This window comes from Leucoraja erinacea, chromosome 6, assembly GCF_028641065.1.
Source record: "Leucoraja erinacea ecotype New England chromosome 6, Leri_hhj_1, whole genome shotgun sequence".
NCBI classification, from domain to species: domain Eukaryota; kingdom Metazoa; phylum Chordata; class Chondrichthyes; order Rajiformes; family Rajidae; genus Leucoraja; species Leucoraja erinaceus.
The window spans coordinates 15,470,083-15,483,032 of NC_073382.1; the positions used below are offsets into that span (position 1 = coordinate 15,470,083).

The 12,950-nt window shown below is 44.1% G+C and overlaps 1 protein-coding gene across 1 annotated transcript in view; it reads left to right on the forward strand.

Annotated features, from left to right (window-relative positions):
• LOC129697932 (dedicator of cytokinesis protein 9-like) overlaps positions 1 to 12,950 on the forward strand; it is a 317,261-nt gene that overhangs the window by 158,508 nt on the left and 145,803 nt on the right. Inside the window, 4 exon segments of the mRNA XM_055636668.1 lie at positions 6,070 to 6,152; positions 7,519 to 7,588; positions 10,140 to 10,235; positions 11,616 to 11,750. Coding sequence (XP_055492643.1) covers positions 6,070 to 6,152; positions 7,519 to 7,588; positions 10,140 to 10,235; positions 11,616 to 11,750 — 384 coding nt within the window.

Below are 12,950 nucleotides of genomic sequence, written 5' to 3' on the forward strand. Positions count from 1 at the left end.
CACCTCTTGTAGGGCTGCACAGTGCTTCTCCCTCATCAGAGGGGAGTACTGGGGGTCAGTTCTGAGCTGATCCTGAAGAGGGGTTTGCAGAAGAGAAATCAAGTGTGCAGGGGGTGCAGGAACGTGAAAATCTACTGGACATGGTGTCCAACTTCATACAGCCAGACCAGACTGGCCAAAACCTGGAACAAAAACTAGCTGCCAGTATAGATTATATGTCCTTTAACCAGCTACAGGAACAGGCTGTATTGGACACCACGGCAAGACACTTGGCACCGGGTAACTGTATATCCCTGAATGTTCCTGTTGTAAATAATTGCAAATGGAAACATATCGGAGTAGGAGTTAGAGGCATGGATGTCAAACTCCAAAAGGTATTTAAGCTCCTAAGAGCGGGAATAACAGCTTTCACCCGCACAGTAGATGAGAAGGACATGTCGCAGGACCAACAGGATGCACTGGCACTGCTTTGCAACACACAATATGAAATAAACAGCATCAGGAAGAGTGTCATCCGACCTACTTTAAACCCGACATTCGCGGGCCTGTGCAAACCTGGAAACGTAAAACCACCAATTCTACTATTTAGTGGTAACCTATCGAAGCAAGTCAAGGAGCTCGATGAGGAGGCAAAAACCCTGGGGCTCATAAATGGGACTTCACATCAAAAACCTACTACGGCCATAAACAGCACCCTTTACGCACCCACTAGTAGAACAAGACTGGCTGGTGAAAGCTCGAAGGTCCGGTACACCGAACATGAGTCTTTTTTAGGCCATGGCCCAGGCCGGCTTTCTTAGAAGATACGCAAACCTCCAACATCAACCAAACCACAAACCCAGACACCGGCACCTCAACATCAACGAAGGATTTACAAAAAGAAGTAAAGCTGCCACTGGTAACTATGGAGGTAGGTGGGTCTGGTTCCCTACAAAATGCAGGGAGCATGGAGGTTGGGGGGAGATTACACTCCTTTCTGGATGCATGGAGTATGTTAACTACCGACACTTATATTTTAAGCAGTATCCAGGGATATACCATAGAATTTATACACAAATACAGCCCTCCAGTTCAGCATGTACCGAACCGAATGTTCGTACTTTCCGGTAAAGAAAAATCAGAAGCGCATGCTGAACTGGAGCGGTTTTATGCAAAAGGGGTAATTGAAAAATCCCAACATGAACCGCTAGAATTCGTGTCCAATATCTTTACCAAAAACAAAAAAGATGGTGGTTGTCGCATCATCATAGATTAGACCAAATTGAATACATTTGTGCAATATATTCATTTTAAAATGGAAACCTTTGTTACTGCAAAACAATTGATTTCCAAAGGTTTAAGAAGGAACTGCAGATGCTGGAGAATCGAAGGTACACAAAAAAGCTGGAGAAACTCAGCGGGTGCAGCAGCATCTATGGAGCGAAGGAAATAGGCAACGTTTCAGGCCGAAACCCTTCTTCAGATTTCCAAAGGTTACTTCATGGCTAGCATCGATTTAAAAGATGCTTACTATTCAGTGCCTATACGAGGTGACCACAGATGTTACTTACAATTCAACTGGATGGGACAGCAGTGGCAGTATAGAGCGCTGCCAAATGGTTTAACATCAGCCCCCAGGCTGTTCACAAACATTTTGAAACCAGCCCTAGCGTTTCTACGAAAATGAAAACACATGGTCATGGCATATCTAGATGACATACTTATTGTGGGCAAAACTTTGGAATTGGCCAAACAAACTATAACAGCCACAAAACAGTTATTTGAAAAACTGGGGTTTATTATCCATCCAGTTAAATCTAAATTAACGCCTTCCACTACTATGGACTATTTGGGGTTCACCATTGACTCAGTTCACATGTCGGTGACTTTGCCAAAGGGAAAGTCTATAGACTTAATAGAGGCTTGCAATAACCTCATTGACATCAGTAAACCGTCCATCAGATTGGTAGCAAAAGTAATTGGCAAAATGGTGGCTGCTTTTCCAACCACACAATTCGGACCTTTACATTACCAAAATTTACAGAGAGCAAAAATACGAGCACTCAAAATTAATGCTGGTCATTTTGACAGACCAATGAAGCTACCAATCAAAGTTATAATGGAACTAAAATGGTGGATAGATACCATTCGGCTTTGTTTCAATCCAATCATTATCAGCAACCCTCCTGCTATGGTGCTACAAACTGATGCCAGTGCACTTGGTTGGGGTGCCACTAATTCCATCTTCAGCTGTGGAGGTAGATGGACTGCACAGGAGGCATCATTATTACTAACACTGGGCATAAACTACCTGGAAATGTTGGGTGCATTCCATGGCCTAAAGTCATATTGTACTGGGCCATATCACCAGCATGTTAGACTACAGATTGACAATACCACCGTGGTAGCATGTATCAACCACATGGGTGGAAACAAATCGACATCATGTGACAATCTGGCTAGTACAATTTGGCAATGGTGTATCCAGAGACATATTTGGATATCAGCTACTTACCTACCAGGTAAACTAAATTTAGTGGCAGACACCAGGTCACGCAAATTTAATGAAAACACCGAATGGATGTTGAATAAAAAAGTATCTGCTGATATTGCAGCACGGTATGGAACACCAGATATCGATCTATTCGCATCCAGGCTTATTCACCAGTTATCAAACTATGTTTCGTGGGAACCAGACCCTGGGGCAGCGGCAACAGATGCATTTTCACTGCATTGGGGGAAATTGTTTATTTATGCATTCCCTCCTTTCTGCCTCATCAGTCGGGTAATAAGGAAAATACAGCAAGACTCTGCGTCTGGTATTTTGGTAGTACCCGATTGGCCTACTCAACCATGGTTCCCTGTGATACTGAACATGGTATTAGAACCATGTATCACCATCCCGAATAGACCAGATTTACTGGTTCATCCCGTAACAAGGGATAGCCACCCATGCCATAACTATATGAATTTATTAATTTGTAGAGTCTAAAAATACCCCTACTACAGCTGGGACTGACGGACCGAACAGTGAACATGGTTTTGGCGGCCCACCGACAGTCCACCAAAAAACAGTATCTGCTCTATATCAGGAAATGGGAGATGTATTGTCACAGAAACAGCATCACCTACAGATTAATGAACATCCCGTCTGTTCTGGAATTCCTGGCAGGCCTCCATTATGATGAGGGGCTCAGTTATAGTGCCATCAACTGCGCCAGAAGTGCCCAATCAACTTATCTATGGCAAGGAACAGAGCGTCAATCTGTTGGGACTCACCCACTGGTAACAAAACTTATGAGGGGAATTTTTAATACCAATCCCCCAAGAACTAGGTACTCTCAAATATGGGATGTGAGTATTGTCCTGACGATGCTCAGGAATTGGTCTCCAGCAACAGCTCTGTCCCTACATAGACTGACATTAAAAACAGTCATGCTAATGGCTTTGGTCACGGCACAAAGGGTACAGTCGTTACATAAATTAAGACTGGACAACATGACTTCTTCATCTGGAAATATTACGTTTCATATTTATGAATTAGTTAAGCAGAACAGACAGGGATCAGCAGGCCTCAATATAGAATTTAGGTCTTACCCAACAGATGATCGTCTCTGTATAGTAAGACATTTGTTGTTATACATGGAGAACACGAAAATCATCAGAGGCAATGAGAAGGCACTTTTAGTCAGCCACAAGCAACCACACAAAAAAGTGACGGTCCAGACCATCTCAAGATGGCTGAAACAGGTTCTAATACAGGCTGGGGTGGATACTAATATTTTAAAATCTCATTCCACCAGGGCTGCAGCTACATCGGCAGCTATGCAGTTGGATGTACCAATGGACCAAATCCTCAAGACAGCAGGATGGAACGTTTGCAGTACCCCATAAACAGGGGCTATAATTTGGTGGGATTTCAATGTCGGAAAAAACATCACTCACGTGACTCCGAAGTAAATAACGAGAACTAGTTCGAAGTTTGATCATTATTTTTATTACGTTGAGGGAATACGTGCCCTCATAAACCAGTCATTCAAATCTGTGACCGCTGCTTTGCAGAAATGGCGCTGTGGCGGGGTTCTTGATAGTCCCTCAACGTACTCCTCATAAAATAATGATCAAACTTCGAACTGGTAAGTTCTCGTTTAATCTTACTATTTGTTCTCACAATAGGAGTTTTGGCCAACTTAAACTCTTTCATTTCAAAATATGTTTTATTCCATGAAAAAATCTAAGATGTATAAATACCGAATGGCATTTTCATAAAAGTAACACGCTCATTAATCAGGGTCAAGTCAAGAGAGTTTAGGGTTGTCATCTTTGCCGTTTTCCCAGGATACCTTGGACTGTCAATGACAGTTTTCTTTGGTTTGTTCCCACATCACTTGGCTGGCGTAAATTGTCCCACGAAAATTAAAGGATTATATTGTAGGCATCAATACAGATCAGATCAGTGTGTTCATATAACATAGAATATATATAAATATATATATATATACACATAAATTAACAGATAAAGTGAAATAGGCTGTTATAGTTCAGTTTGTTTGAAGTTGTGTTTAATAGTCTAATGGCTGTGGGGAAGCAGCTGTTCCTGAACCTGGATGTTGCAGATTTCAAGCACCTGTACCTTCTACCTGAAGGCAACGGAGAGATGAGTGTGTGGCCAGGATCGTTTGGATCCTTGGTGATGCTGGCAGTCTTTGAGGCAGGGATTGCGATAGATCCCCTTGATGGTAGGGAGGTCAGTGCCGATGATGGACTGGGCAGTGTTTACAACTTTTTGCAGCCTTTTCCGCTCCTGGACGCTCAGGTTGCAGTACCAAGCCACGATGCAACCGGTCAGCATGCTCTCTACTGTGCACCTGTAGAAGTTCGAGAGAGTCCTCCTTGACAAATCAACTCTCCGTAATCTTCTCAGGAAGTAGAGGCGCTGATGTACTTCCTTTGTGATTGCATCAGTGTTCTGGGACCAGGAGAGATCTTCAGAAATATGCAAGCCCAGGAATTTGAAGTTCTTGACCCTTTCCACCATCGACCCGTTGATATAAACGGGACTGTGGGTCCCCATCCTACCCCTTCCCCTAAGTACAATTGTAAGGCAGGATGTGCAGAAGCCAATCTATGTTTGCCAAGTACCAACAGAGAGACATGGGTTCGTGTTGAGACCAGCTGTTTCTGAAATATTGATATACAGTCAAGTTTATTTTTTGGCTTAGTTTAGTTTAGTTTAGAGATACAGTGTGAAAACGGACCCTTTGGCCCACTGAGTCCACGCTATCTAACAATCACCTCGTACACTCTAAAGACAATTTGAAGAAGCTAATTAATCTACAAACCCGCACGTCTTTGGAATATCGGAGGAAATCGGAACACCCAAAGAAAACGGAGAACATGAAAACTCTACACAGACAGCACCCGTAGTTAGAATTGAACCGGGGTCTCTGGCATTCAAAGGCAGCAACTCCACCACTGTGCCACCCAAGTGGTCTCAGAGCTCTGGAGATAACCCTTTTGCTGCTCTTTGAAATAATTGTGGCTCCAGGCTTACTAAAGTAATTGACTCTTCATCCCATCTGATCGGGAGCCGATGAAGGTGGACAAGTGCTAGAATTGCCAGCAATGTTGAAGCGCGTGTAAAAGAGGATGTAATGGAACAAATGACAACAGACAGTGTTTAAAACAAATCTTTTCTTTATTGATTATTACTGGCATTCACTTTGATGCATGTTGCTGCCTAGAATGTGTTTCAACATAGTCAGCATGGAATATTCCTTAACCAGAGGTCCATGCTTTATTGATGTAAGTGGTTAAAGGAAGAGAGAGGAAGGATAAACTGTAGGATGAGGTGGAAGGGTAGTAAGAGGGCTTGGAAAGGGCCAAATGTCTGTGCTCTGTGCTGTAGATTCCATGTTATGTGCAGGGATTGTGTTTATAATTTGTTTGGTTGTTTTGTTGTTTGTCTTTTGCACAAAAGTCCGCGAGCATTGCCACTTTCATTTCACTGCACATCTCGTATGTGTATGTGACAAATAAACTTGATTTGACTTGACTTGTATTCACCATTACTTTCCTCCTTCCTTGCAGTGTATCAAGACCTACAACTCTGACTGGCACCTCATCCACTACAGATATGAGGACTACTCAGGAGACTTCAGGAAGCTGCCAAAGTGAGTGGGTTGCCTTCTTGCTGATGCACTGTTGAAACGCTGCCGAGTGAAACCTTTGCACTCTAAAAATAAAGTCATATATTCACAGCTGTGTTTGGAAGTCGTAATAAATTTAACACGCGGTGTTCTGTCAGATTTTCTGGTTGCATGGTTAATAAACGCTGTTGGAGGTATTTTGGGTATAAAGGGTGAGTGCAGGACAATGATGGAGTGTAAATAGTTTGCTAGGATCTTCTTGAACAGCAGAATAAGGCCAAGAGCAGAGCAGATGCAAGGGTTGAAGGCCTCCTTCTGTTTCTTAGGATTCACACTCATTACAATCAAGTACTGAATTAAAGAAGACCATTGACATAGGGGTTTAGGGGATGAGAGGTTTGGTGAAGCACCAATCTTTGTGCATTCATATCCAGTGGCGGACTGGCCAGGGTATCAGCTTGCCCGATGGCAAGTGGGCCCCTGATGAAGTGGGCCACCTTTGTCTCCTGGCAACCAATATTTTTAGACCCAGACCGCCACTGTTCATATCAACCATTTAGCTGCACCCTAATTTAGCAGAATTATTGGAAATGGTGGAGGTAATTAATTCAGGAAAACATTACTACATATCTGCCCATATTAAATCATAAACGACTTTAAAATGTTTAAGGTGTAGGATGGAACTGCAGATGCTGGTTTACACCGAAGATTGACGCAAAATGCTGGAGTAACTCAGTGGGTCAGGCAGCATCTCTAGAGAAAAGGAATAGGTGACTTTTTGGGTTAAAACCTTTTTTTGGACTGAGAGTCTGAATAAAACTGTTTACGGTCTGGAAAAGATATAAACCTAACAAGCAGGTTCTATTTCATGGGTTTCTTTGGCACTAGAACTTGGAGGATATAGCTGAGTGATGCACGTTTCAGTGGATCTTCTACACTCAGTTGCCCTGTATTCCTTCCTTAGCTGAGTGGGTCACACTCTTACCTTGAATCAGAAGGTGTTTGGTTCAAATCTAAATCTAAACTCTAAATTTTGAATATAAGGGTAGAGATTTGATGCTGTTGAGCAGCACAGAGGGTGTGATGTTCTGCCAGTGATGCTCCCCTTAAGGTAGGATATGTCAGGTGGTATGAAAGTTACTGGCAATTTTGGAATAATAGCAGTAGTGTTCTTTCCAGTGCCCTGGAAGCAGATTGGTTAGGATATGGTTCCTGGTTTGTGGGAACTTGTCTAGCATTTTGGTGGCGTTTTTTTGTACATTGCTTCAGGAATACCGTTTTTGGTCGCGAAGCACCTGGGGGTGACGGCTGGTCCTGAAAGTCGCTGTAGAAATATTAAATCTTTCTTGCAGCTGCTGTTGAGGAAAACTCTTGTTTTCTTTCTCGACAGCAAAACTCCAAGACCAGAGAAGCTTCCTGTCCACGTGTTTGAAGTCGATGAGGACGTTGACAAAGACGAGGTGATTATCACTGTCTCTCCTCCCTTGCAAGTCAAATGGGGGAGAAGCGAAGTGCATTGTGGAGCCTGCTTTATTTCGGCAAGCGACTGCCTCGACCAACTTTTCAATCCTTACCCCTGGAAGTGGGGCACAGACTTGGGATAAGGCGATGGCCATTCAGACTGAGATGGGAAGGCCTGTCTTCACTCAGAGATGTTGACCTCCATATTGTGATGCAAGGCAAACTTGGTCATGTAATATACACAACTGAAATTTGGGGCCGAGGGAAGGGAAGGTTATTGAGATTGAGTGGACAAGTTTGATAGTCAGCCACAACATTACAGAATAGCAGAGTGGGATTGAACGTGGAATAATTTTCCCAAGTCTTGTGTCGGCAGTATACGCCAGGCCAGAAAAGTTAGGTACCAGGCTCACTCATTCAAATGTTAGACCAATTCCTCTAAGCAATGACCCATAGTAGATATTCTTTCTTACACCATTCGGCTCACTAACTGGGAAAGGGAGGGGGAGATTGAAGTTGGGCCAGAGTTGAACATCGATGGACCAGGCACCAATCCCTGAGTCACAGCACTGGTCACATTCTGAAAAACAACCTTCCATCAGCTTCCTATCATAAAGCCAATTTTATATCCACGGACTACAAGGGCCGAGATGGCCTGTTTCCATGCTGTAATTGGTATATATATCCAGTTACACGGTCTATATTCAGATCCCTCTGGATCTCATGTGATGTTCCCTTCCAGTCTACCATGTTGAATCTTATCAAAGGCCCAGCTGGTCTTGAAAGGCAACATCTACACAGCCCTGCCCTCATCAACGTTCTTGGTTACTTACTCAAAAAAAACATTCAAATTAATTGGACATGGATCTCCCACATACTTTAAGACAGTGACTGTCTTCAATCAATACCTGTCTTTCCAAATGCATGTACATCTTATTCCTCAGAATCCTCTCCATTAACTTGCCTACCTTAGACGTTACGTTTCCTGGTTTTAAGTTGCAGCCTTCCTGAATGGAGGCACAAAATTAGCCAACCTCAAGTCCTCCAATGCCATGTCTGTGTCTAAAGATGATTCCTTTTTCTCAGCCATGTCTCCTACAATTTCTTCTCTAGCTTCCCACAGAGTCCTTGGATAGACCTGATCATATGACCAAGCTCAGAAGGTTTATCTACCTTCATATGTTTTGGGATTACAGCACCTCCTAAAATATGGACCATTCTCAAGGCATCATCATTCACTTTCCCTTATCTTCATTTCTTCCTCCAAGGTAAAACAGAGGCGAAATATTCTTTGAGGACCCTGCCCATCTCCTACGACTTCACATATAAATGACCACTTTGGTTTCTGAGGAATCCTATTCTCTCTTTAGTTACCTTTTGTTCCATAATATACGCAGTAAATTTCTCATCTGCTGAGTACATTTTCTGCTTGGATACTGCTCATGAATTTGACAATGAGAAATGACAGTATTTTAATGTCCTTGCCAATCATTTGGCATTTAAGTTTCTAATCAAAATAGCTAAAGGAACACTAACTTTTAGCCCCAGATACAAGAGGTGGTAGCGGTACAACGTGAGACCACTCCTGGGGCACTGAGTTCTGGGCACCACAACTTAGCAGGAATGTATTGACATGTAGAGTGGATTCATGGAATGATTACAGGACACACGTGGTTACCATTTCTTATAGATATTGTATGAACTGAGTCTTTAGATTAAGTTCCCATCACCCAAGATCCATCTTCTCTGTATTCGGCTGGGATGGTTTTCTCCACTAATAATACTCCTTAATTTGGATTTAAAAATGCTGAGGTTGACTTCAAAGTTATTGGATGGAATTATTAGGACAACATAGAAACATAGAAAATAGGTGCAGGAGGAGGCCATTCGGCCCTTCGAGCCAGCGCCGCCATTCATTGTGATCATGGCTGATCATCCCCTATCAATAACCCGTGCCTGCCTTCTCCCCATATCCCTTGACTCCACTAGCCCCTAGAGCTCTATCTAACTCTCTCTTAAATCCATCCAGTGATTTGGCCTCCACTGCCCTCTGTGGCAGGGAATTCCATAAATTCACAACTCTCTGGGTGAAAACATTTTTTCTCACCTCAGTCTTAAATGACCTCCCCTTTATTCTAAGACTGTAGCCCCTGGTTCTGGACTCGCCCAACATTGGGAACATTTTTCCTGCATCTAGCTTGTCCAGTCCTTTTATAATTTTATATGTTTCTATAAGATTTCCCCTCATCCTTCTAAACATGGTGGCACATTTCTTTGAGTGGGGTTAGTGAGGCAGGTTGGTGAGTGGTGTGAGCTTTGTGGCTCAGTAGCTCCAGCCTCGCATGTTCTTGAATCGAAGTGAGATGAATTGTTTGTTTATGAAAATTGTCCTCTGGCATGAAGCCCACAACTGGAGCACCTGAGTTTGCAGTGTTTGAATGGAATGCATACTTTACGTTCCTGATAAGGAATTTTCCTCAGACTTTAAAGTTGTGAAATAATTGTGAGAATTGGTATTCATACTATTACAATTGCATTTTCCTGTTACAGGATACAGCATCCCTGGGGTCACAGAAAGGAGGCATAACAAAGCAAGGATGGCTGCATAAGGGAAATATGAACAGTGCAATCAGTGTTACCATGCGGGTAAGAATTTGCATTAAAGTTTTGTAAGTTAAAATTGATCTTTCATGTTTCCAAATTTCGTCATGGCCAGTAGCGTTAAATGAATCAGTTCAGTAAATTTGAGTAGCTAGATATTATATTCTCGTGCAGGTCATGGGTAGGAGCACTTTCTGATATTGCCCTTGTGAATAACACCTATAAATGTTTGGCATCAGTATAAAATGAACTTGCTGTGCACATGTTGGCTACCACAACAGTGACTGCACACCAGTCAGGTTGCAGGAACAGTAAATGTATTTGGGAACTTCTGGGGATGTGTCAATGCATGTTTCTCTTTCATCCTGTAGATTGAGAGAGGCAGAACATCCGGTCTAGATTCACTGTGCCAAGGACCTTGACATGGGACAATCACAGGCAAATGGGAGAAGGCAGGAGAATGGGGTTAGGAAGGAGAGACAGATCAGCCATGATTGAATGGGGGAGTAGACTTGATGGGTCGAATGGCCTAATTGTGCTTGTCTCACTTATGATCTTAGTGTAGCTGGGTCATGTTAGCCAGCGTGGGCATGTTGGGCCGAGGGGCCTGTTTCCACCCTGTATGACTCATATGATCTGTGTGTGAGTGAATGATGTTGGTTGAGGGATTATTATTGGTTAGGAGTCTGGTGAGAACTCTTCAGATTGCTGCTGTGGAACGCTTTTGTCCAGCTAACAGATCAGAGGTAAAAGATCCCTCTGTCAGTGTAACTCCTTTCTCTGGTCTGGGACCACTGGACTGATTTTTAAGGGCCTGTCCCACGAGCATGTGACCTGCATGTGGCAAGCGCGACCAAACCGTAAGCGGGGGCCGCATGGAGGTCGAGTGATACCTGTACAGGGCTGGTCCCACCAGTATGCGCCTGCATGCGGCGAGCGCGACCAAACCGGAAGTGGGGGCCGCACGGAGGTCGAGTGAGTGATGTGAAGTTCCAGCGAAGTCCGCGGGTGACATACGGCGTCAAGACCGTCGAGGCGGTGCGTACGGCATCGAGGCGGCTGCGGGCCAGCAGGCCGTTGCCGCGCGGAATTTTTGAACACAGTCAGTTTTTCGGAGCCCCGTGCGATGTCGGGACCAGCCCCGCACAACTCCATACGGCTCCAGCGATCGAAGTGGGACCGGCCCCGCGAGGCCGTATGGCTCAAGCGACCACATTAGGTCACGCTTGCCGCATGGAGTCACATGCTCGTGGGACAGGCCCTTTACATTCAGGTTTCTGCAGTCGAACAGTCTTCTGAACGGCCGCAAGGAGTTCCAGCCACTGAGTCAAAACCATATTAACTTTCACTATTGGGCAATAAATTGTGGACTGAAACATAAATATTTGTCGTTCACACTCTGAAACAACATTTTTGTCTCCTCAGTCTTTCAAGAGACGCTTTTTCCACTTGACCCAGCTCGGGGATGGCTCGTACATTCTCAATTTTTACAAAGACGAGAAAATCTCCAAGGAACCAAAGGGCTCAATTTTCCTGGATTCGTGCATGGGAGTGGTACAGGTAGGCGAGCCAGCGTTTTGATGGAAGGTTTTGTTGCTGCTTACAGTAGAGGTCACATCCATCATGAGGCTGCTCCCTGGAGACGGTGAAAATGGAATGATTATCGTCAGGTTTCCTGTTTACTCGTTCACGCTGCAGGAGGAAGACGACTGCAACACTGAGCTCTTGTGTCTGCTCAGAGTTCCAGTGAATTTTAAATTGCCAGCGTGACGATTTTATTGAAGTACATTGTATATACAGGAGCCAAGAGTTCTCCAAGCTGGAGTCACTGGTTTTGTGGAGAACCATGGGGATTCGATATTCTGGTGTGAATCTGAGTGACAAAATTACCTGCTTATGAGAAGCAGCATCCTGTTTCCTGTGTCTATTTTGTTCATTATTTGTGATAGTATAATGATCGTAAAACTGCATTTTCTCATTTGAATGGTGGAAAACCCTATATTGCCCCACAATAGCCTTTTCCTGCTTTTCCCTTCTGTTTCCCGTCTTTGCTCTGCTTCTCCCCTTTACTCACCCTGGCCCCTCCCTCTATTTCCTTTTCCTTCCAATGCTTCAAGCGACTGGCTCTCTCCCTCTGTCTGGCCATTGGCTGAGTTTGTACCTGGCCACATGCAAGCTTGTCATCCTTTTAGGTTAGAGATATAGAGTGAAAACAGGCCACTCGGCCCAACAGGTCCACACCGACTAATGATCACCTGTACACTGGTTCTATCCCACACGTTAGTGACAATTCACAGAAACCAATTAACCTTCAAACTAGCACGTCTTTGGAATATGGGGGAAAACTTGAGCACCTGGAACCCCATGCGGTCACAAGGAGAACTTGCAAACTCCGTGTAGACAGCTCCCGTAGTGAGGATTAAATCCTGGTCTCGATGGCACTGCCTACCTGTACAGCCATTCCTATTGCTCAGCCTGATCGGTTCTTGCCCCAGCTCTTTGCCATTTGTGGAGCATGGACATCACTGCAATCCCTGTATTTATTCCCTATTTGCCCTTGGGAAGGAAATAGTGCAACACCTATACCTGCTACAATCCATGTGGTGGTGATACCATTGGAGAAGGAGTTGAAAGATTTCGACTCAGCAGTAATGAAAGAAGGGCAATACATTTCCTAATTGGGAATGTTGTCCAACTTGGAACGGCAGCTGTAGGAGGGAGTGTGGCAATGTGCCAGCCCCACTTGCCCTTCTCAGTTGT